Genomic DNA, 26488 nt, shown 5'->3' with positions numbered 1-26488 from the left:
TATAAAGTCATTAGCAAAATTAAATTATATGAGTATCATTACAAATCCTATGAATGGGGGGGGATAGATGAATCGCAGAAACGGTAATTTTCATACTTAAGTCCAGCGAATGAAATCAAATTTACTGAAAGATCCTAATTATTGCGATAAAGCTACATACTTATGACAGAGTTGGCTTGAATAAACGTTACTTTGAATAATGAAATAACACTCACTCAAAAAGATTAGCGCCCAGAAGTTGAGAGGGAGAAAACGAAACCATCGAATAAGTATAAATCATAACAAAAGCACTCTGAATGACCCAAACTTTAAAAGACACCTTCCTTGTATGTGTTGATTTTCTTCTAATAGCAGTGTTCGCTAAAACACGCAAAGAATGAATTCTATAGAATTGGAAATTATTGAATAGGTCTGGATCTTAAATAAGCGTTAATCAAATCCTGTCTACTTCTCATCACTATTGTTTCTAAATCGGGTAAAGTATGGCGAGAAATAAAATAAGTAATACCTTTTATGACACTTTGCCTATTTTGTTGTAACACTATTTACAACAGCCAAGGATGATGATGACTGATTATTTACAGATTGCCTGAAAGAGTGAGTCATTGTCTTACTAAAATAAGCCATTTCTTTACAAATGTACGAAATGCATGAAAGTAAATCGATGGTTCATAGTTCACTTCGTTTAAGAACTTCTCTACGTACATTAAAAGGGTTCATTTATATAATTGAAAAAGGCTCTCTATGTCATCACATAGCCATCGCTATTCTGTACAAAACCATTCAAGCAACATGGATCCATAGCCTAATGCTGTCAAGCAAGCATGAAACAGCGCAAGTTTCAGTGCAAGCAAGTAAAACTTTCAGTGCAAGCATGAAACAGGATTTATATAACAAAAAAATTTGGCAGCATTTTTCAGTAGTCCACTTTTGATGTTAGAACATTGAGAACATCAGTGTAAGGTTGATGTTCCCAACATATACGATAACGCAAGTAGCACTTTCCCCGAGTCATTTGCTCGCTCAGACCTTTGAGGTTTAAATATAGAGTTTGATTTGTGTCACAGTCATACTTAGGTGAGTCTGCAATAGGCCAGATAGTCTTAAACGCCAATCAGTTGAAGACCACCATTTGCTCGTCTGGGCGCTGGTACATTCGTCCACTTATATACTCGCCACTATGAAGTAATTATATGTCATGGAGTAAAATTGGTATGCTCTTGACAGCCTTAGGAATGCTGTTTTAATCGTATCTATGCTGCGCCGACGAACACCATCCTCAAAGTCGCTGAGACAGCACCAGCTGTTCATTTTTTTGATTGCGATACACTTTCTGAGAGTCTGGGGTTTGTTTTTGTTACAATCTGCGCTTGGTTCAGGTTCATTCGATTCTGCCTCGAGGCTGTCAGTATACACTTTCACTAATGTTAATAATATTTCTGTTATTAAGCCCTAAACATTAATTTACAAGGTTTAACGGTTCCTAGCTATTAATAATCCGCATACGAACTTTACCACGTGAATATAAAACATTACAAATATATACTGAGAATTAACTACAGAAGTACTACTAGCTGTATGATTTTTCTTCCTAAAGTTATTTATTACTTTAAAATGCTTGCAATATATTAAATACTTTATTAGTAATAACAATAACTTGAAACACTGGGCATTTATCATAAGAAATTTGTATGAAAACACTGAAAACGATAATAATTTTTTCAAATATCCTAAAAAAAATCTTAAAATAATTATTTATCCTGAAGCAGTTTAAATTCGCACTTTTTTTCCTTACTTTTTCTGGATTACGCATTTTTGTTTATAAAAATGAATTTAAAAAGGAGTAATCTATGGAAAACACATGATTCCGGCAGTTAATAACTAGATCCATTATAAAAAACGGTAATGAAGTTCGCGGAAAAGATGCGTGAAAAATAAAATTTAAGAATTTAATTGAATATTTATTAGTGAAAAAATATGCAGGCGACTAAACTTTAAACACTTGTAAGCTTCCATTTATTATGAATTAAATATCTGAATACGAAATCTTAGAAGACATACGCAATTGTAACATATCTTCACACCTTTTCGAAATAACCAAGTGATCACGAGCAGGTAAATAGAAAAGTTTTTTTATTTCTATATAAAAAACAAATACTGAATGAAAGAATAATGCAGCAAAAATAGAAAAACTGTTTTAAAACTAACGGATACGGAATGCTCCAGAAAATAAAGACACTTGAAAATTAAAAGGAAGTTCTAAAATTAAGTTCATTTTAATGATGCGAGAACGTCATGCTGATGTCTCGTTGTGACGAAGACAATGATTTGTGTAATGCTATTAAAACACGCTGGCAGAGCTTGACGTTTAGATCAGCTACATTTAGAGAAGCAATCAAAATTTGAAACATGTAATTTTGCACGTACACAAGTGAATATGTAAAGCAAATATTAAATACAACTGAAACAGAAAAGTAGAAACAACGCATTTAAAAGCTATAAAATTCAGAAAACAAAGAAACACAATTTATAAATATAATTAAAATATTATTAATCTAATACAAATCACCTATGTTATGATAAACTGATAGCAAGGATGACAGTAGTAAAATTAAAATTCACGACTAGCAAACCACCTAAAAAGGACAATAGTAACATAACAATAAAAAAGTGTAAAAAGGCAAGCGTAAAAAATTTGTCGCCTTCACTCGTATCATCGAAGGCAAAGGAGTAGTGCGCCAATTTAAACTCTCAGTGAAGGCGTGTTAAACGATCAAGCCATTTAAAATAAATTAGGAGGTAAAGCATAAAAAGCACCATTTTAATTAGTTCACTGCGTCGAAATCTTCTTTGTACGTAATCAAAATGTGAAGTACGCAAGAAAAATACTGTAAGCTTATTATTTCTTTACTTTTGTTGACATACTAATAAATATATTAATGAACGTTTCCTTGAGATGATTAAAAATAAATTCATTGCATCATTTAAGTTGCTTTGTTCTTTTATCTATCTATCTATATATATAATGGTTATCACTAATAATTAATTACTTGTTACATATTTTCATATCAATAAATTTGTTCTCTCCACCAACAATTTTCAGTTTTCCTTTACGGTTTTCATATTTTTGAACAGTCACTCTTTAGCAATACTGATTGACGAGTTTTAGAATATTTGATAAAACAAATAACTCGACCCTTTATTTTCGATTTGCTCTTTCTCGTGTTTTTAATGAATATTGAATGTTTCATTATAATGAAATGCAAACTGTTCTGGTATGTAATAGTCATTCTTCATTTCAATAAAAACATAAGAGACTAGTTTTGCTTTGCTTTAGCTCAGTACCAATTTCCTTAGGTTTCAGTAAAATATAAATAGTGCCTTAGTTTTTCCTTAGAAAGTCTTTCACGAACGTATATAGTACTCGTATGTTTTGCTGCATTCAACCAAAAATATTAACATCACATCCCTTTATTAGAACATGAAATAAAATGTAATTTTACCACACTTAACTTATTACTGTAAGATATGTGTATCTATATATTACGAATATATAACCCTAAAACAAGGTAAATCCTGAATTAAAAACTGCCCCAATTTTTTTTCCTCCCATAGAGAAAATTTCAAATTAAGGCATATTTTTAAATATATAGAATACGTAATTTAATTTCAAGCAAACGGAAATATACACGCAGGGGAGTTAAAATGTGCATTTTAACATCAACCAGTACATAATTCGTGAGAATTGGCGCATTCTCAGCAAGAAAACAATTAGGAATTCACAGCACTGTTAATTATCATACTTTCATTTTAGTTTTGAAATAGCTTTTCAATACGAATACATTCAGTTTCTCATCAAATATTAAGTTCAAAGTGAAGATGAACGAACCATAAAAATCATATATATATACAGTTCACTATACATTAACTCAAATATTGAATATTTATCAAGAAAAATGTTTTGTGAGCCAGTTTCTTTTAAAATATCTTCAGAAGGCATTCCTCCCTTTAGGCAGATAGCTGGTTTGCCATAATCAAATCAGCACACAAATAACAAACAAACAATACAAAAAAAGTTTAATTAACAGCTGCTTAAAATTAAAAATACAAAAAATATTTCTAATTATTCATAAAAAGTGCAAATTTCGATTATTTCAATTCACCCATCTCCGGCTGGGCGTTTTCCCATGAGCCATGTTCCCTTAGAAAGTCCTCCACAACGGCATCCCTTCCCTCAGGCAGATAACTAAACTAAACCAACCGTATGTACTCAGAAATAAACTTCTCAAAAATCTATGCCACAAAAAATCTTATTCAACCCAGCAACACATCTTTTATCGTTATATAACAGCTAATCCATTTCTATTTCAGCATCATTCGGATTGGGTTGCACTTTTTTGTTTAATGCGAAGCACACGAGAGCTGCTTTAACTGCTTAATAGAAGAGATGCCTTTTTAAGAGGATTTTCTAAGGAAAACTGGTTCATATTCACGATACGCAAAGTATCATTTGCAAGAGAAAAAAACATAGTTGGAACGTTACACGACACATGGTGTATTTAAATCTATTTTCAGAGTTTCTAGCCTAGAGAATTTTTATATTTACATATATATTCCTTATTTGATATTTATTTTGGTTAGCCGAGTATTTCAACAGCTACTTACGTATTTTTAGTTTTTGAAGAAAGGAAAATTGTGATATAATTTAAGTAAATTTATTTTAAAATGGCACAGAAGAGAAATTTTAAGAACTGAATATTTCATTCCGAAAATCGCAAATTCTATGGTTTTATTTTAACGCTTATTATGAAATCGCTTTCCACTCTTTGTTCTGTACTTTTAAATATACTGAGATATCACAGAAATTCCCTCTTTCATATTATTTTTATCTCACAAGGAAACAGAGGGCAACTACGGTATTCGAAACGGTAAGTTTTCTTTTATACATGACACGAACCACTGCTCTTTATTTTCATTATTACTTTTCTGCATGCATTACTTATTAACAATACCTTTCATTAGTGCGCGTGCGTGTACATACGGTATGTAGGCCTCAAGCAACAATATATATACGTAAATGAAATCTGAATTTTTTTTGTAGTTAGAGGTAGATTATCCATGTGTCTACTTTTTTCAGAAATTATATGCGAGTTGATCAGAAAACCGGTAATTACAGTTTGACAAGCCAGCGGTTACTTTGTAATTAATCTGTCAATCTGTGTCTGTAATCCTTAATGTGTGACTTAAGCTAATCCATATGAAGTGAGGAAAAAAATAGTTGTACTTAGAATCATTGTTGCACTGCTTTCGGTTATTTGTTGCGATTTACAGTGTTGCTTAAAAATTCAGTGAAATTAACGTTAAAATTTTCGGTTACAGCTAAACGATTACAGTGAAATGTTACTATGGGCAGGCCAATAAATCATCAGTATTGCATATAATTTACAGCTCATTAAGATGGAAAGCACTTTTTGTTAACTTCAATAACTTGCTTAACAATAAAAAAAAAGGGGGCTATAATTTAAGAGCCTTACAAAATCAAAGAAGTTAGATTTATCGTTAATAACTAATAATTAAAAATTATTATTAGTAATAATTATTAGTAATAATTAAAAACTAGCAGACTTTTCATAACAAGCACTTTCATAAAGTAAGTTTGCAAATATACGGGCAATCAGTGAAAAAAGAAACGAAGGATATCTGAAGGATTAGGATATCTGAAGGATAATGTGGAAAACTTATGAAACAGGAAGTAATGCTGATTACCAGAAAAGCATTCACAGTCCTGAAAAAAAAACAAGAGTGTCCCGAGGGAACAGGCGTCGCATTCTGTGACCTAACACGAAGATAACGTATGGGATATCTAAGCAATCGTCACATTTGAGAATTACGAAATGAACTATTAGAACGAACATCATCGAACTGTTTCGTTTTCAACGGCCGAAACATCTTTGACAAATTTTACTCCCAGACTTTAGTATTTTCTTCTGACCAAAAAACTGCCTTCTTGCTATTCTTTCTTCGATCTTCCATATCTGAGTTCTCATTTAAGACGCCTGCTTTTTTCAGCCGCATATGAGCTGCATATACTATATTAGTTCGCTCGTAAATTATCTTAAGTCTGTGACTGCATTCCTATCTATCAAGAAATATCAATTTCTTGTTCCATGGGTTTCCCAAGTAGCCTTCGGCATTATATATTAATTGACAGGCTAAATTTATTCAAGTTGCCTTCATGGAAATGGTAACCACAGCTGACCAAAGGTGATAAGGAACAAATTATAGTTTAATTAAAATGTGACATATTTTTAGAAGGATTCAAACCTCGCCAGATATTCTACCAACAACTTCTCGGAAGAATTTTGGGATCGACAAGTTTAAAGTATAACAAGTAGACGTTACATATAAAAATGTCCGGTGCATCCGATTAAAAACGAGACCTAGAACTCCCATTCTTAGCTAGTTCTGCTATCACCATATTGATTGAACGACATTTATAGCTATACTCCTCAAATCAATTATTAAATAAAAGAGAGAGAAAATTGACAAATGAAATTACAATCCTCACAAGATGTATAAATAACTAGTAAATGCTTATGCACTGACTAGAAACTGAAAACATTAAACTGCATGGCAATGAACCAAATCCATTACTTTTCTCCGCTGTATAATGCACGGCGCGCCGCGTGCGATTACTTCAGAATATTGGCGAAATGAGGATCCAAATTCTAGAAATAATGAGAAAGCTACGTATGACTGAAAATCAAAAAGAACACGGGCAAACATTTTTCATCAATTTTGAGACCTTACAAATTTTAACTATGCTTTTTAAATGTCAGAATTTTTCGATTCCCATTTTCTTTATTTCCTTCCTTCTCATTAGCAGTTTCAAGAATAGAAGCCAATAGCCATCGTTTGTAAAATAACAATTAGATCCAATATTTTTTCGCGTGCGTCTCACTGGCATTTCAATTGAAAAAAACCCATGAAAAAATCTTCCATGAAAAGGGGGGGGATAAAAAAAAGAATTCCAAGAGGCAGGCAACGCTTAATCTCTAATTAATTTGAGAAAGATAATACACAGTATCGAGCAATATTTTCCCCTAAGCCAAGTAGCAGAAGTTATTAGAAAAACGCACAAGATTTTGTGCTCGCCGCTGAGAGAAAACTCTTTCGGGCTTACGTTTTTTTTACTCCTACCGAAAAGAGAATTCTTTATTAAATACATTTCCCCAATTAAATTTATTTTAAAGCGGCATATCTTCCACCCCCATCCGCTATCTAGATGAGGAAAGGAAAATAAAAAAAATCCCTTCCTAATAGCTACCACTAACTTTTGATATAGGGAACAGAAAAATAATGTAAGTAATGATTAACATAAAAAGGCTTTTTACGAGAAAAAGCAAGAGGTAGGGGGGAAAAAAACTCAGGTCGAGAATACAGTTTTCTCATCGGTGGGGAAAAACACAGCCAGTCAGGGAATCGAAAAGAGAGGCTATATAATAAGAATGAAAATATCAAATAAAATGGTTGGGAGGAAAAAAATGTTTTTACAGTCGACCTTAGTTTTAGTTCTTAATGAAGTACAAGCGTCGATCAACAGGACGAGGGGGAAAAAAGGGGCAATAAAAAAAGTTCGACTTTAATTAAAAACACTAGAATTAGCCTAGACATATGCACGTGCATGGCTTCTAGCGAGATGTATACCCCATATCAATGATTCGGCAAATTTTTTAGATGTAGTTTTTGTTTAGGTTAATTAGAATACAGATGGTCACGATTCTTTGCTTTATTTTGGTAATAATTAGTTGTTTGTTAGAATTAATTTCGATTTTTTTTATTTGCATGCAATTCCAGAGCTTTTAGCGTAGTGGAGTATATTTTAAAATATTTAATTTTAAGTTTCTGCAAAGTATTTTTTCAAAAAAAGATTTTCTCCTTTATGATACTCAGTGAAAGAAGCTACGAAAGAAAAGAATTTTTAATAACAGAAGTAAACATACTTTGCCATAATACATTAAAAATTATAAAAAATGACAACTTAATTTTTGCTTTTAGAATAAACTAATCTTCCTGTCACAATTTTTAGTTTACAACGAAGCGTTTCAAAATCTACTCAGTATCTGACAATAAGCAAACTTAAAAAAAAAAAAAAAAAAAAAAAAAAAAAAATACATGCTTTGTGATTCATGAACCAATTACTGCCTACTTATATATCGGAGACAAAAGTTGGAAACGAACCGTAACGACCTCATATTTTCGTTTACGCGAGTTTAAAAAATTAACAATAAATTTTCGCAAAGTTAGTCCTATGGAAAAACATTCTCTCATTTCTTTTGCTTAAATGAGAACATGAACGTGGGGGAAAAAAAAATTGGGAACGCTGAAGATTCGCATAAAGTTAGTTTCCAAAAGAAAGACATTGAAATCATAAAAGGAAGTAAATGGAAAATAACCAGATTCGGAATTTCCTTTTCTACTAAATTGCATTTATCTTAGTGGGAATTTTATATTGTTGCCTATATATTACATAACTTCAAACCATTTAAAAATGAAACAAATTTCAGTTTTATTGGCAATGTGCCTTTATAAAGTTTCAAAACTGATCAAATCTGTAGATGACAAAACATCTTCCAGCTAAATTAGACTGTAATGCATTGCTTCAACTTTGATTGAGGGACGATTCCCAGATACTTCCCTATTGCCCAGATACTTCCTTGCCGCTTGACAGAAGAGTCCTTGTCTAACGAAGCACCGATTGCTCGTATTCGCACGTATTTTCTGTTTACAAAATTATCTTGTGATATCCTAAGCAAGCTTTAAATAAAATGCTACAATCTACAACTAATGAGTAAATGGTAATCAACGTTTAATCGGAACGTCTCATAAATGAAATATGCTAACAAGGTAACATCAGATTTTTATAATCAAAAAGTGGATAACTATGGTTACAAGGAATAAAAATTTCTCGGTTTACTATCAGCAGAACAATTAGTAGATGAATAAAGAAAAATTATTAATTTCTTTGTAACAAGTCATTTCAAGTACTTTCTGATTATATCTGTAAGACATTCGTACTAAGCAAGATGTTTAATGTGTAAGAGAAATTACAGATTTTTTCCAAAATATCAGTATTTCTGTTATTTACAGAATTTCAAAAGAAAATTTAAGCAATCCAATATTTCTTGCAAAACTGCAATGGAAAGCTAACTGCGAATTTCACCTAGCATGTTGCATACTTTGCCACTTAGACGGTGTGGTGGTTAAGGAAGCCTACTGCGATACCGAAGGACCCGAGTTTGAATCCCGGGGAAAACAAATGGCTGTAATTGTTCATTCCTTCATAGGGGTAACAGTGGCCCACTTATTACGTGCTTTCACAAAAGTGGCCAACACTTCCGGTCTTAGTAGCGGCCAAGCGTAAGTCGGCTACGTGCCCGCGAATGGGGAGGGAGGATATCTTCATGCTTTAAAGTTTTGCGCGGTTCATGGTGTTTCGTTTTCATCCAAACATTAATTCATATCTACAAAAAAGATAAATTCAAGCATTAAAAATCAGATGGGTAAATTCAAAAATATTTATATAGTAAGTTTTAAGCACAATCTTACCAAATAAAAACGGGCTTAAAGAAGGCCCATCAATGGCTGAGTGGATAAGACCGTTGAATAGTAGTAATACCGTTTGAATCTCGAAGATCAAACCGGTTGCAGAGGTGTTTTCGTGGTTTTCCCTGTCTGTAATATGAGCTAATTTCTTTTAAAACGTCCTTTAAGAAGCAAAACTTCACTTAGGAGCTCATAGCTTTTATGTGCTTTGCCGTAATTCAATTAGACAGACTAGAAGATACAGTTAGTCAATAAAGCCTGCGTACATCAAGAAAAGTAATACCAAATCCAAATTTTAAAAGGTGCGAAAAGGGTAGTTTTTTAAGTTTTATTTTTTAAATATTTAGTTTCAATAATGGACTTTGAAATTATTTAACTGTAATATTTTCATATCTAATAATTTATGCACACTAATTTTTAAAAGATAAGTGGCCAGAAATCAAAGCCAATAAAATTTGCGTACAACGCGAAGGAGGCGGGGAATTTCTTATCTAACTTTTAAAGTTCAAACTTAAAAATGCAAAGAAGGTTACACTTTCAAGGTCATTGACTTCCGAAGCAAATTTCACGTTGATTAGAAGTTGCTATTTCTGTTTTCTTTGACGAAAATGACAACCAATAAAGAAATTCCTTTAGTTACGAGACAACTAATTATCAAATTGAGAGATGAAGGTAAAACTCTTCGTTATATTGGTAAAACCATTGGAAAACCATTTTCTAGTGTGTAAAGAGTTATTCAAAACTATCTTGACACTGGTAGTCTTGCTGTAAAACCAAGATGTGGGAGACCGAAGAAGCTAACGCTGAGAGAAGAAAGAAAAATTCTTTTAAGAATTACACAAAATCCTAAACTTTCTGCTGCAAGCATTGCAAAAGACATTTTTTTAACTAGCAACAAGGAAATTTCTCCTGAAACTGTACGATAAGTGCTGCGAAAGTCCGATTATCATGGACGCAAACCTAGGTCTAAGCCATACATTTCCGAGACAAATAGAAAGAAAATAATTGCTTTTGCCAAAACATATTTAAACTCTTCGCAGGACTTCTGGAACAATGTAATTTGGTCAGATGAAAGTAAATTTACAATATTTAAAGTTAATGGCCACCCTATTGTATGGAGAAACCCAGAAACAGAACTGAATCTGAGAAATTTAAATCCAACTGTAAAACGTGGAGTTGGCGGTGTGATGGTATGGGGGTGTATGTCGTCGAAAGGAGTTGGAAATTTTCACATTATTGATAAAATCATGGATAAGTATGTTTATTTGGATATTCTGAAGAAAAATCTATGAGACAGTGCCCGAAATTTAAAGCTTTCTAATACCTTTATTTTCCAACAAGACAACGACCCGAATCATACAGCTAAAACTGTGAAGGAATATCTCCTCTACCACACTCCAAGACAGTTGCATACTCCTCCACAGTCACCAGACCTCAATCCAATCGAACATTTGTGGGCAAAATTGGAGAAACGAATTCGAAAACACAATATTTAAAAGCTAATTAGTAAATTGCAGGAAGAATGGGCAAAATTTACGTCGGATGACACTGAAAAACTGGTTCAGTCAATGCCCAGACGTCTGCAAGCTGTTTTGAAGAACAAAGGATATCCTACAAAGTATTGAAGTTATGTAAAAAACTTATATTTTGCTTTTTTTTTTAAAGTGTACGCAGACTTAATGAAGGGAATTTCTGAGTTTTTTTGACAAAATATATTTTTGAAAAAATGTTAAAAGTATTACACTGATATTATTTACTTTTTATTTAAGCTTACAATTTTAGCTAATAGAAGAAAAAAAAAATGCAATGATTAAAATACATTTTTCTATGCTTTAAGTGTTTTTTTAATTTAAAATTTAGTCTGTACGCAGACTTTCGTGACTAACTGTATATTTGAAGCACAGCATCTTGTATAAATGGTTTATACACAAGTCACGTTCGCTTGATCTGGCAATGTATGCAAAATGATGCATTATTACTTAACACACGCGTACTGTTTATGAATTACATTATGCCCTAATAAAATTATAATATATACTATTTTACGACTTTTTTCCTACAACTAATATTTAATTAATTATTGTATAAATTAAAACAAATTTCATCTCTCAACAAGAGAAAAAAATCATTAATAAATAAATTATTTTTACGTAAAATTTTTAAGCATAATTTCAGTTTCTTATTTTACAAGCTCCTGAAGAACAAGAGTGAAATTCTGAAGAAATAAGAATGAAAATCACATCTGAAAATACTTATATCCTCATAATTAACACATTATTTTAACCATCGAAGGGTAGTGGAATAGTTCAGAACACAAAGAACAATATTTCAAGAGGTCGGCTGACTGATTAAGACAAAATCCGTGACAGCTATTTGCCTATATGGAGGAATGAGTTCATTGAGGCTTTTCTAAGGCAATTGGCTCCTATTCATGTAACCAGCACTTTTAACCACGCGGCATTAATATATACCATATTTGATTACGCAATGCTCATCATGTATGTCATTACCTGAACAAGTTTCACTTAAATTTATTTTTATTATATTACAATTATTATGTATTATATTAGTGCTGAGATTCTGTAAGACTGAAAGCCCATACAGCAAATACTCATATCACCTACCTATTAACAGCGTAAATGTCAGCGGAAAATTATTTACATGATTTTAAATATTCTCAGTTTAGCCACAGAAAATGAAACAACAATTAAAAATCAGACTTTCAGTACTCTAATAAATTATTAGATATTTTATCATGCAGGAAAATAATTGAATGCAACAGTTGTACAGCATTTATCACATGTGAAATGGGTCCACCAGCGGCCAAGCGGTGAAGTCGCTGAACACTGGAAGATCAGTTGGAGATTCGAATCCCGGCACACGGGCTGGCTGTGTTGGAGTTTTCGTGGTTTTCGGCATGTGTAACGTGTATACGAGCTAGTTTTCCTCAGAAGTCCTCCACGGAGGCATCCCTCCACTTAGGCAGACAGCCCTCGAGCGCTCTGCACACAGTCAAATAAACCAAACCAAATCACATGTAAAAGGTAATCCTTCTTGTGTTTTTTTCTATGATATCGAACGGAAGCCTGCATATAATTTTAATGTGCGCAAATCATAGATATTATCTTCTTGATTATAAGACATTTTGCTTTTGGTTAAATGACAAAATTATCATTCTATTTCCATTACTACGTATGATGGATAGAAGTAGCGTTTAAAAATATGCTCATTATAAAAAGTTTTGGAAACGTTTACATTCACTTCATAGCATGCACGGCGATTCTTTCAAGAAGCTTAAGTATGCTAAGATTTTATAATGAATACTCAAAGTTTGAATGTGTAAAAACGTAGCAGCTTTAGCGCACTTTATTATTATTATTTATATGATTATATACAAGCTTCCGAAAATCCGATACAATCAACCATTTCTACACATACTTTAAAAATCTGGTTTGGAAAGCATGTCAGCTCCATAGCATGTACGACAAGGCAAAAGAATCTTCCCCATTTTTCTTTAAGTTTTAAGCAATAGAAATTATCACATCTTGAAAACGTTCCCACAAGCTGAGTGAAGTGCTGCTTTATAACGCACCCAGCAAGCTGAGTGTCACTTCCTCCCAAAGACTGCTCCTGCCACAAGAAATCCAAATATATTACCTACACTTATAATCAGAGGACCTTTAATTGATTTCAACAATCTAGATCATTTGTCCTGGTATCAGCAAATTTTGCTGTTCCCCAGCGACAAGACATTCACTATTGGATTTCCTTTCGACTATGACGTCACAACTCTCCTTGTATATATGTAAATAACTGTATATTTTGCGTTTGTAATTTTATATCGCTGTAACTTGTTTCAGTATTTGCACCACAAGATGAAAAAATGCCATTCCAAAATGAGGGAACGAAATTTCAAGACTACGTTATGCCATTGTTTAGGCCCGTGATGTCTCGCGGTTCCCCGTTGCACCCTTCATCGTCACTCTCCTAGACAACCATGGTTCAAAAAACACTACTGTCATGCGCGCGCTTTGCGGTACTATCTCAAATTAACCTGGAACAACTCGTATCATCTGCACGTTATTCGCCGCTGCCCCTTGTCTGCTAATAACAATATCAACACCGTTGAAGGCGGCAGCTAGAGTGTATGTGTGCATAATATATATATCCACAACTTCTTTTTAAAATTTTTCTGGCGGGCCCGACACCCAGACTTTCAAACAGAAATGGAAATAATGATTCTAAGAAAGCGCCATTTATATACGGTTACCGTCATCTTGCATATAGCCATTAGTTTTTTTAAACTTAATTTAATTATTTATTAATTTTTTAAGGAGGTTGAAAAATTAACTATGCCATCGCAGAGAACTGAACCAGAGTCTTTCTGTTACTGGTTGCATGTGCTGACATCTGAAACACAACAAAACATAGATGGAATGTCTAATTCCTTGCATCTCACCCCACACCTGCCCGGAGACCGGGGTATGAAGGAGAACTCCTGTTGGCTAAATCTAGTTGGTGATGAATTACCGTCCATTGCATATTACAACATAAAGAAACTAGGATGTATTATCATCCGCCATCGATGAATTATTATCGACTGCATTAATTTTTACGCTACGGTAGGATAATTAGATTTTTCTAGAGGAGAAAATTTTGAAAAATCAACTGTGGCTTCATTGGCAATTGAACCCGAATCTCTTAATTTAGCTTAATATGGTGCCCACCACATCGTGAAACACAAGGAAGTAAACTTTAATTTCTTACAAACTACTGAATACGTATCAGATAAACGACAAGATTACTTCAGATACAAATGGGACAATCACACTCCTCAAAAGCATTAGTTTACAACAGAGCCGGGACAAAGGTGAGGCAAAGTGATGCACTTGCCTCAGGTGAATAAGAATAAAGGACGCCAAATTGACCATACAATCTAGAAAATTACTTTCATTATGTTTTTAAATTTGTCAGTTATTACTTAGGGGAATAAGCTTCAGCAAACTTAAATTAATAAAACAATAAGAAGAATCGCAAGAAAATCTGGAAATTAATGTAATGTGCATTTCGATGTTATTTCTTATTTACCAAAAAATAATTTTTTAATATTTTCATTTGAAAGTTATAAATAATTGGCTATATTATTTTTCTGAATTTATAAAGCTACGATTAAAAAACACTTTAAGAATTATGGTATAAGACTAATGATATTTTGATTTAATTCAATTACTTTTGATTAATACAAATGTAGCTATTTATATATACATAGGGACACGCATTTACCTTTCTGCCTCAGGTGGAAAAAATATCTTGGCACAGCTCTGGTATACAACATCCATTTGGTTTCGTTAAAGATATTGTAATGCCTTAAAATATTACTTTTTAATCCCTTATTTGCTAATACCAGTTAAAAAAGAATACGTATCCATTTTTATTTCTTTTACTTTTATATTAAAAGTAAATTACAGTTAATGAACTGAATTATACCTTTTGTGAACTTAAGGATATGATCAAAACTCATATCAAAAGTGATCCATAAATATCATACTCAGAAATTAAGTAACACTAAACATCCACGAATTTTATCCTCAGAAATTATGTAACATTAAACGTACGTGTTTCATAACTGCCTTACTTTACTTAAACCTAAAACTGCTGGCAGCATGCATAAGTTTCTGTATGAAATGTAGGACAGTTTAAAGTTGTAAGGAATTTACCTCATAATTGCAGCTACTAATTCCCGGCATAATCCTTAGTGTGCTTCAGGAACATAATAGCTTTCCTTATGAATAAGTAGTTTATGAAACACCTGAAAGCTGTCTTCCTTATGAATGAAGAGGTCCTAAATTACTAAAAGACATTCAAAATACTAAGTGTTCATTATTACTTTAATATTAAGGACTTCGGTTTTATTTATAACAGACCTTTCTTATTTATAATTTTAAAGCGCTTAAATTATTATCGACTGCATTAATTTTTGCGCTACGGTGGGATCATTAGATTTTTAAAAAAGTACATGGAAGTAAAAATTCTTTCCATGTAAAATCCTATATTATCTCTTTTTTTAATGTTTTACTGCGTTAAATTTCCAAGTTAAAAATGAAAACACAATTTTAACTTTGCAATTTATGTTTACAGAAAAGTTCCTACACAAACGTATTCTGTAACGTATTATTACCGATTTCAATTTTCGTAGAAAACAGGTTCCTTTAAAAATATGATTAAAAATAATTGGTGATGTAAAAATTACTACTGAATTTTATATTACTGTGCATTTGCCATAACTAGGGAAAACAATATCAATTCATTTTTATAAAGTGATTGTTCCATCTTTCGGAGCTCTGCATGGCATAACAAAGATGCTTCAAGTGTCGCATTCAGAATTTAACACGACCCATGGAGCATCTTTGTTATGCCATCAACCATGGTAAATTATTGCGGATGATAAACTAGTTACATTTTAATTAAGAATATTTATTAGGGGAAAAACACAAACATAGAATTTTTAATGAGAACGCTAAGTTGTTTCTTGAATACCAATATATTTAATTTAATAGATGTGGCTGTTAATTCAAAGACGTCATCTGAAAGTATCGTTTCTGTTTCTTCTTCCGCACGCAACACACGGAAAGAAAAATGGCCGTACATACATTCTTCTTAAAACACAGAAGTCATGAAATAGGAATGCCTGCACACAATAACAAGCATACCAAGAATACTTAAATAAATATTCTACAAGTTGCTTATACGACTGAAACTTTTAAACCATTCCATTTGAAAGTTCACGGCTAAGTTTGAGGCCAACTGAGAACGCAAATATACTGAAACTCGCGTTTTCTATTTTAATAGCGAGCCCACCAGCGACCGAGCGGTAAAATCCTTGAACACTGGTAGTTTAAAGCATGGGTTCAATTCCAGGCGAATGGGCTGGCTGCATGGATGTTTTCGTGGTTTTCCGTATGTGTAACGTATATATGAGCCAGTTTCCCTTAAAACGTCCTCCACGAAGGTATCCCTTCCCTCAGGCAGATAGCCCTAATGTGCATTGCCATCATCTACTAAAACCAAACCTATCTATTTCAGTGGTTTCTGAAAGGCATTTAATTGCGCAATTTTTCTCTGTTTACGTTACATTGTTTATCCAGGCAGAGTTCCAGAATGAAATAAATTACTGCTGATGAGATTGCCCAAATTTTAATTTAATTTCAAATGCCGCCATCCTTAGAAAAATAATTTATTACTTACTTTTAGATTTAAAAGCGCATATTGAGTTTATTTAAGTAAGCAATCATATTCACAAAAAATAATTCATTCAGTCTTTATTTTCTAAAAACTGAACATCATCGGCACTTTCGTCTATTTTTAGGTCAAACAACGCGGGGGAAAAAAAAAAAAAAAAAAAAAAAAAAAATTTCGGGTAATACTGAAGTAAACCAATTCTTTCATTTTAAAATTTCTTTATAATTTATGTATTAAAAAAAGCAGTTACCAGCGATACCTGAATGCATACGAAACAAAATTTCAAAAAATTGTATGCAGATTTACCATTACCAAAATTCTACGACATTTAAATTATAAACAGACTTTTGAAGACGGTAAACATTTTAATGCATTCCTGGTGTTAAATATAAAAACATAGTTCTGTACAAGATACATAATATTTTCGCTCTTTTTTTTTTAAAAAAAAATTAAATTTTATTATGTTCTCAGACATCAGGCACTACGCGGAAAGGGAATGATGCCCCATCGAAAACTTTTTAAGGGAAACTGACTTGTATCCTCGTTACACATAGGGGAAAACACGAAAATGCCCATGAAGCCAGCCCGTTCACAGGGATTCGAACTCCGACCCGAATTACAAGTGTTCAGCGGCTTTTAACCGCTCGGCCCGCTGGTGAGCCATTTTTGTTCTTTTGTGTTACGAAAACACAGTTACCGTAATCTTTTACTGTGCTTTCAGTAATTAAACACATTTGCTGCGGTTTGTAAATTTTATATTTTATTTAAGTATTGAAAACACATCAAATTAAATATGCACAGTACCTTATGGGAATATTTACATTAGAATCACACAATTTATGTGGTTTCATTACGTTGCCCAAAACAGGAAAAGAATTAGTGATTAAATTTAATTGGGAAATACTGGTCTAAAATTATGCTATTCATTTCACTAAGTATTCGTTCAGCTTTGAAGTTTCTAAATTTCTTCATCTTCTGTATAGAAAACCTCTTTTATCTTTTTATAAATTTAAATGGCATCCGAATTTCATAACAGCTTGCCAGCTATTTCAGCATTTTAAATTGTAAGCATTATTTTACAATGATTGATAAACGATTTTTTATTTAAACAAAGGGTCTTGTTTTATGGAAACTTAAGGCAATAATTAAATATGAATACACGGATTTTTAATATTCAGTGCTTATTTCAGTGCCCTTTTCGTCTGTGTGGATAAAATACATTGTTTAAACGACAATAAACATTTGGGAAGAAATTATTATAATTAAATTTTAATACGGAATCTAGGCGTGGAGGCCATTTTAATTATCGTATTATGATTTTCTCAACAGCTTTTACACTTATTATCAGAATAAAAACAAAAGGAGATTAGAAAATAATAATGAATCAGCTACTTTATTAGAACGGGGATTAGCGGCATGCTAGAGATTTTAATTCAAAAAGAATGTGAAATGTACTTTCTATTCAAATTTTTCTGACATTCAGTTCAAGATAAATTCTGCGAATGCTGCGCTAAACAAATAAAAAACACTGCAGCTCTAGGAAACGGAAGATATTGTTAGCTGCTACAGAACTATAAATAAAGAGGCAAAAAAATTAAATACGTTTATTTTGCTTGCAGGATAAAACTCTTATAAGATATAGATTTTCACAGTCATTACTGAAAATGATAAAAAAATCATTTTTAACGGATAAATCAAAATCAATATTAATATGAATTTTTTGGAATTTAAAATATTGATTTAATTTTTAAAATATTTATATAAGCTAAAAAGCTCATATAATATTTAGCAAATATAGCGGTACCTTGATATACGATATTTTAACATTTTTACTTGTACGCGAGAACTAGATTACTGAAGAAGATAAAAAGCAAACAACAGTAATCATTTTAAATGAAGCTCCTAAAATCAGTAAATATACCCTATCAACTAAAATATTCAAAATCTTTAAAATGCACTTTTCCTCATGAACTGTTGTCATCAGAAATACCACATACGTATTATTATCAGGATCACTTACTACTACCATTACTACTTCACTCAGTTTTCTTTCCAATAAGAAGCAAATCCTCAAAACTTTAATTTTCACAATCTGATTATTAATTAATATTAAAAATTAATAAAAATTAATATTCTAACATCAGACTATAGATGAAGAAAAACCACGTCAGAATATTGATCGAAAACATTTCATTTTATATTTAAAATTATTGTCAAACTTACGTTATTATTATTATTATTATTATTTTTTTCTTTACGTTCCAAGTTGGATTTCACATCTTTCATTTAAAACTTTTTTAAATATTTCTCGCATTTAAAAATTACCATATTAACGTGTCAAAGTTAAATTTATAACAAGAAATAAAAGAATGCCTAAAGATATTTCCCGTAATGAGACTGTACAAAGAAGTCATCCAAGGATCGTGTACGGAAATTAACATCAGCACAATCGAATTTTCAATTTCGTTATTAGTGATGATGTTAAATTTATAAAATTCCCACATTTGCTCCTTTCTGAATTAAATATATGTTTTTCGAATAATATTCGAGATAAATAAAATTTAAATCGGCACTGCAAACCTATATCAGTTAATTAATGAGGCACATCAATCAGAAAACTAAGCGCGGAGATTAATGATCCGTTACCTTTTTTTGATTGAGGCACATTACAAGACATTCAGTTCTGGGCGATACATTGCCCAGTTTAAAATAGAAAATATTATATATAATCTATCTTTACATCAAGTGCCTATGCTTGACTGTATGGTGCCTTGAGATAGCTATATACTTATTGCTATTTTACTAAAAATTCAGAAGCAGCGCATTAAACTTTACTCTGTGGTTATTTTAATAGTGCCACAAAATATTAAAATGTATTCTCAACTTTTTCTTTACACATTTGATATTATTATTATTACTCACCATATTAAAACTCCTAATGACGCGATACTCTTAACGACTCCTAATAAACGCAAAATTCATCGGAGGGTTTTTTTTTAACTTTAAATCGCAGTACTTGTGGCAAATACTTAACAATACTTGTCGCAAGTCCATAATAACGAAAACAGAAAAAATCGAAACAATTTTTTTAATCCTTTGCCTACAATTAAAAATTTAATAATTAGTTATATAATAATTAGTACATGTATTATTCACTGATAACTATAAAATAGTGAGTAATTAACTATAAATAACATGCAATTGCAACATCTTTCAAACTAAATACGAGGACATTTCTCACTTATTCGCTTAACAATCATTTAAACAAAGAAGGATAAGAAATAAGCCTGAATTTTTCGAACAATGCCAAATCAAAAAAAGCCAGAATTTTCACCACAAAACTACGTGTATAATGATTCCAAATATAAAGCAAACATAGCAATAATTTAAAATTATTACAATTCTTTCGGTTAAAAAATTTCATGTTTACTTCACTACACTGGAGACAATTGATATAAAATAAGCAAAGATTGATGATTGAACTAATGTCCAGACATTTGATTAATAATTTATGAAAATTAATAAAAAGAAAAAATACATTTGATTAATAATATATGAAAATGAATAAAAAGAAAATAATACATGTGATTAATTTAAAGCTTCTGAAAAATACTTAGACACACTTTAAAGCAAGAAATTAAAGCAATTATCAAAAAAATACATTAATCTACCATTATTTTTAAAACTCGAGGCATGGGAAATTCTGCAAAGATATTCTCTATAGTTTAATTAAAACGGAGGTCCCCCTCCCATATGACGGGCACCAGCCGTTATAGGCGTTGCACTACTAAGGCCAGAAATGATGCTCACTTTATTATATGGAGGCACCTAAGGTGGGCCACCGTTTCTTCTATGAAAGGAAGGGCAATTTATACCGATGCCTTCTTTCCGGATTCAAACCTGGGCCCTTCGGTTTGGCAATCAGAGTCACTAACCACTTTCACTTTCCCGTGTGGGCGGCAAACACAAAAGGTATTAATGTTAAAAAAAAAGGCGGTATAGACTTCTTTAATCGTTTAGAGACAAAAAAAAAAAAAAAAAAAAAGTAGGATTTACGCAGAAACAAAAGCGCGGTATATTTCTTTATTTCGATAATTGTTTGAAAAAATAAATTGACGTTATACATAATGCATCTTCACGTACTAGACTTTCCTTAATAAGTCCTATACAGATAACAACATTTTTTACACGGAAACGGAAGAAGCGTTAAAAAAGAAAATTCAAATTACCAAATTTTTGGTACGTAAATCGGCAAGACTTAAATGTTTTCAAAAAGAATAAATCTTGTAGAGACATTAGGATTTTTTGGAAGCCGGAGAGATGAAAAATTAGCAACCGCCTTCGACGGGAATCGAACCACGGGCCTCTGGGATACCGGCCCAGCGTGCAGAACCACTGCACCACGAAAGCACGCTAGGAATGTGGGAGAAATACCTTATATACTCCCCTTTTTAAAGGGCGACTGGGGTTTCTTGGGGACCCAATCGCCAAATCCTGGGATGTAGAGAAACCTCATCCAACACTCTTTTAGTTCGGGCGCCAATGTAGAGACATTAAGTTAATTGAAAAAGCCGGAGAGATGAAAAATTAGCAATCGCTTTCGCCGGGAATCGAACCACGGACCTCTGAAATACCGCCTCAGTGTACAGAACCACTACACCACGAAGGCACGCTAGGAAAGCGGGAGAAATGCCTTATAATCTATTAGAACACACAAGATTAAGAAGACAGAAAAGAATGAATACATAGAATACTGAGGTCCAGAATTACATACGCTAAATTTTGATACGGAAATAAATGAATGAATAAATTTAAAATTTACAAGTATTTTAAGAATATCAAAGCCTAAAGCAATGCACAGACCTGTGATGGCGAATTCTTTAGCCTCAGCATGTCAAAAGTAAGTTAATCTGAATCTGTTGGAATGCCACTCCCCCCTCCAATAAAAGAAGAACGAATCCATACATATATTTTATCAAAAATAAGTACTCTAATCATGTCTGGTGTTATGCATTATATACCGAACCGTCAACTAATAAACAAACTCAGATATGCGTAAAACAGCTACAATGAAGAATATAAAGAAATATTAACAAAACAGCCTCATATAGCACATTAATTTAAAAAAACAGGGAAATTGCAACTATGCAAAAGTATAAGAAGAAAAATTTTAAATAATCTGCGATCTACTATAGAAGAAATGATATAAAATTCATCAGCTGTGATAAATATAGGGCACTAAAAATTAATGTACTTTTAACAGTAATTTTGAATCGAAATGAAAAACCAAAAGTGGAACACACTGCATTTAATTTAGTTGACTTAAAATTATTTTAAAAATAGGATAAGTTAATGAATAAACCAGAAATTTAAATTAGATGTGTCGCAGCATTAATTTCAACTGTCATTCCATTTCTTTTAACTGTTTTTATATTGTTTAATGTCAAGAACAGACACTGAAAAAGTGAGTGCACATGAAAATATTATAAGCCAGTATTAAATTTTTAAGAGCTATAAGAAAAATATTGCTCAGTTGGCACAAAATAATGATAATAAAATAATTCAATGCAGTTCTAATTTACACAGATGTAGATGTTTATTCAAAGTTAAGGAGGGATGACAATTCCCAAGTATTAGCTGCGTATCACTATTGACATGCATGTTCTAGGTTCGCCACCACTGAAATATACTACATTCTAGTAATAAGAAGTAAGGTTGAAATTTAAATAATGATAATAATAGTAGTAATAATGTGTTCACAAAACCAATACTAACCTATACAACCGTATTCTCAGAGTAGCTACAGTAGAGAGTTCACCAAGTATATCTCCTACAGTGGCTTCGGGTGATTCAGTAATTTGATCGAATGTGAGAGGTTTCCAGTTTTTCAACTGAATAGCACCTGGAAATAATAAATACTCGTATATATTATCCATGCACCCTTTTTCAAAAAATATTACTGAGTTAAAAAGAAAATGGAACAAGTTACAAAAGTATTTTTAAATGTTTAAAAGGTTAATCAAAATGAATTTTTAAAAAGGTAACAAACACTATATTGCCAATAATACTGTACACCTACAGGAAAATATTTGAACCGTCAATAATGTCAGTACAGTGTCATGTTATACAGCCAAAAATTCACCGGAAACTTTGGATTTTAGAATTTTTTTTCGAATTTCTAAAGAAATGCTGGATGAAGGGCAAGGCAACTGTCGCCATAATAAATAATATACTTGAATTCGCCCTTTCCCAATAAAATTCAGCCACGAGTTCATTTAAGGGGTCAGCAACAAAATGATTAAGGAAAAGAGATATTTTTAATCACCATGTATCATAAAACAATGATGCATTGACCCACAACTTTCATAAAATATTTTAAATTCTATGTGCAAGGTTCATAGGTTCAGTGCAAGGTTCAATATGCATTTTCGTAAAAATGATACACAATAACAAAGATATAACGGTTTCTTTAAAAAAAATCCAGTTTTTTTTACATGCATTTTGCTAATAACATACAGAGTTTCCTACCAAATTTCACGAAACTTATAGAAAACGTGGCAGCATTTTAGAGAAACATTGAACTAAAAAGTTTGAAAGAACAGTCATGATACGGTGAGTTACTTTGGTTTATTTGACTACGGCAAAGCACTCGAAGGTTACCTGCCTAAGGGGAGATATGCCTTCATGGATGACTTTCTAAGAGAAACTGGCTCATATATACGTTACTTATGGAGAAAGCCACAAAAGCGCACATGCAGCCAGCCTTTTAGCGGGATTCAAACCTCGGACCGAATTGCCAGTGTTCAGTGACTTTACCGCTCGGCCGTTGGTGGACCCTGAAGATACGATGGGATCCAAGTATTTAAGAAAAAGAATATTTAACTGCACCTGAGCGAGCTATGTCAACTTTTTACTTTCATAATTGGTAGCCAATACACACGGAAGCAAATAAAAATTACAGGTAAATATCGTGCAAATTCAGAAATATATTGACGATATAGTGAGCTGTATTATATATATATTTTCCCATTTTTCTCATCATCTTATTCTTTTATGGGATTAACTGCACATTTCTTAATGAAACAGACTTCACGAGAACAACTTGCAAACAATTTATTATTTAAAAAAAATAAAATTAAGGCTTTGGAAGCATCGCAGAGATTGTCATTTAACTGACAGTTTTAGATTAAAAGCTACCATAGCATTAATAAACCACGCTGACTGACAAATTGCATTTACCAGCCTTGAGACAGAAGATTTTTAATATATCTTTGAAATTATAACAGCACATTTCACATATCTGTGTAACAACAGAAGCAATTAAAAAGTATACATACTTCAAAATTTTTTATCTTTTTTCTTCAAATTTTAATATCTGTTTGATTTAATATATAAAATATTGTAATATACCTCAGTGATAATTTATATAAACATTTATTCCATTAAAGAGTAACAAAAGGTATTTTTCTAACAATATGTATAACAAAAGTTCTAATAAAATTATTTTTACTGTAATTTTCAAAAATTTTCAACAATGTGTGCTTTATTAAAAGCTTTCTCTCAGCTGATTTAATGTTAAAGAAGATTTTTTAATTTCATATCTGAAGTAAATCTTAAAAAAGTGTAAAGTATTTGTCATTACTTTTAATAATCAAATAACTGAAGCTTAGGTTTTTCAGTTTATTTTTCAACTTTCATCATCCTATGATAAAACCACGTACCTCTACAAACATTTACTGAAAATACATCCAAAACTACACAAAAGAATTCTAACGACAGTTGCTGAAAAAATAAGTAAATAAATAAAAATAAAACTTTTGCGAAATGTAAACGCACATTTAAGAACATTTTGAGAAATACATTTTTATACTTACAAAAGATTTGCACATAATTTACACTGAATATGAAAGATATACAATAATTACCTATTTGTTCTGAAAAGGTTGAAAGTATTTGATCTCTTTACCAAAGCCAATCTGCAGGCTATATTCTCTAAAACATCTTAACTATTATCTTATTAGCATAGTCTAGCTAACCCTCTTCTTTTTAAGTAATTTCTTAACTTTCCGCTATCCCGATATGTTCAAGAATAAGTTACGTATATAGTTCTAAGGTAAAATGATGAAACGTGAAGTGAAAGAATGGATGCATTAGAGAAAAAGAGCCATTCAAAATTATTATTTTATTGCGCCTGCTAGTTTTATGTTTAAGCCAATTACAGTGGATTTACGGCTGTGTCGAGGATGGTTTACAAGTTCTTAAATTCGCACAAGAAGAAGATGAATTTTCTTTCTTTCTTTGAGCTATTTAACAATTCCATGTCTCTTACGAATATGAAGGGAAGGCAACTGCCATATTTAGAAATGAAGGAACATAAGCCTCAGAATAGAATGATCGAGGATTGGAGACTCTCTCAAAATACAGACACATAATTTTTTACGTTTAGTCAAATTCCAACAGATCTTCAGCTTGGAAGTCAGAGTCATTAAAGAATTGTTTGTTTAATTAAGATACAATAACACGCCGAACAAATATTAATTTAGAAGTCAAGCAGCAAAATTCAGCGTTATATTTTCAAATTATTTCACAGGACTAGTTTCGATGGTTTTATCGAATCATCATCCTCAGCTGCAAAAGCGCAAATGAACGAGATAAGATATAATAATTAGATAAGATAAGAAAGCCTGGACAGGAGATAAGCTACTGGCGCCATCTGTTGATGAAACCAGAACTAAAACATAATTTCTTTAAAGGCTGAAGGCAAAGATGAATTGGAATTAGAGTCGTTAACTAGAACAGAAATATTTTTTGAATGTGAAATACCTCTACAAAATCCAGTTCACCAATGGAAGATGTTTTTTGAATAATTTTGGTAGCAGAAAAATTGAAAGTGTGATTTTCGGACCAACAATGTTGGGCAACAGAAGACTTCTGTGTTTCTTTTTTCTAACATATGCCTCATGTTCCTTAACGCGAAATTTTAAGGCTCTCTTAGTTTGGGCAATGTAAATTAAACCACACTGGCAAGGAATCCTGTAAATACCCCAGGAATTCATATCCGGACTGTAAGTACTGTAAAGACCCTTATTTTCGCGGGCTGTAATTTAATTTCGCGGCCTGAAATTTAATTTCGCGAGCTGTAATTGAGAATGGAGTTTGGAATTTTATTGATGGAAGAATAAACGACCCGAAAGTTAAATTTCTGCAAAATACGTGCAACTTTATAGTTAATTGATGGAAAGAAGGGAATGACAACAGAATTTTTATAATCTCATAAAACAACAGTTTGCTTTTTGGTTATTGAGATGAGAATTTTTTTAACTGCTTGATTAATAATGTTGGGTGAAAAGCCCCTGCCAATAGATATTGCTTTTATATAATTTAGTTCTTCATCAAGGGATAGTTTGGAGGAGCAAACTTGAAGAGCACGGAAAATATAGGAATAAAATGAAGCTAACTTTTGCTTAGTCGGATGATATGATTTGAAGTGTGGTGGAAGGTAAACCGTAGTACTGGAGTTGGATGTGTTACCTGTGACCAGAATGTCGAGAAACGGAAGACAATTGCAAGTCTCAAGTTCAAAAGTGAACTGAATAGCAGGATCAATGGAATTCATTGTCGAAAGAACTTTATTTAAATCATC

General features: G+C 32.1%; 1 protein-coding gene across 3 annotated transcripts in view; it reads right to left on the bottom strand.

The window, feature by feature from the left end:
- Positions 1 to 26488, bottom strand: part of LOC118180028 (homeobox protein dve-1-like) — a 340210-nt gene that overhangs the window by 17071 nt on the left and 296651 nt on the right. For all 3 annotated transcript variants that reach the window (XM_085808547.1, XM_085808545.1, XM_085808546.1), the window contains one exon: positions 22621 to 22747. In XM_085808547.1, the coding sequence (XP_085664673.1) occupies positions 22621 to 22747 (127 nt within the window). The remainder of the gene's footprint in view (positions 1 to 22620; positions 22748 to 26488) is intronic.

This window comes from Stegodyphus dumicola, chromosome X1 (assembly GCF_044657685.1).
Source record: "Stegodyphus dumicola isolate Sdum_Otavi_A_Nest chromosome X1, ASM4465768v1".
NCBI classification, from domain to species: domain Eukaryota; kingdom Metazoa; phylum Arthropoda; class Arachnida; order Araneae; family Eresidae; genus Stegodyphus; species Stegodyphus dumicola.
Note: the sequence above shows the minus strand (reverse complement) of the source record. Positions and strands in the feature narration are given on the sequence as shown.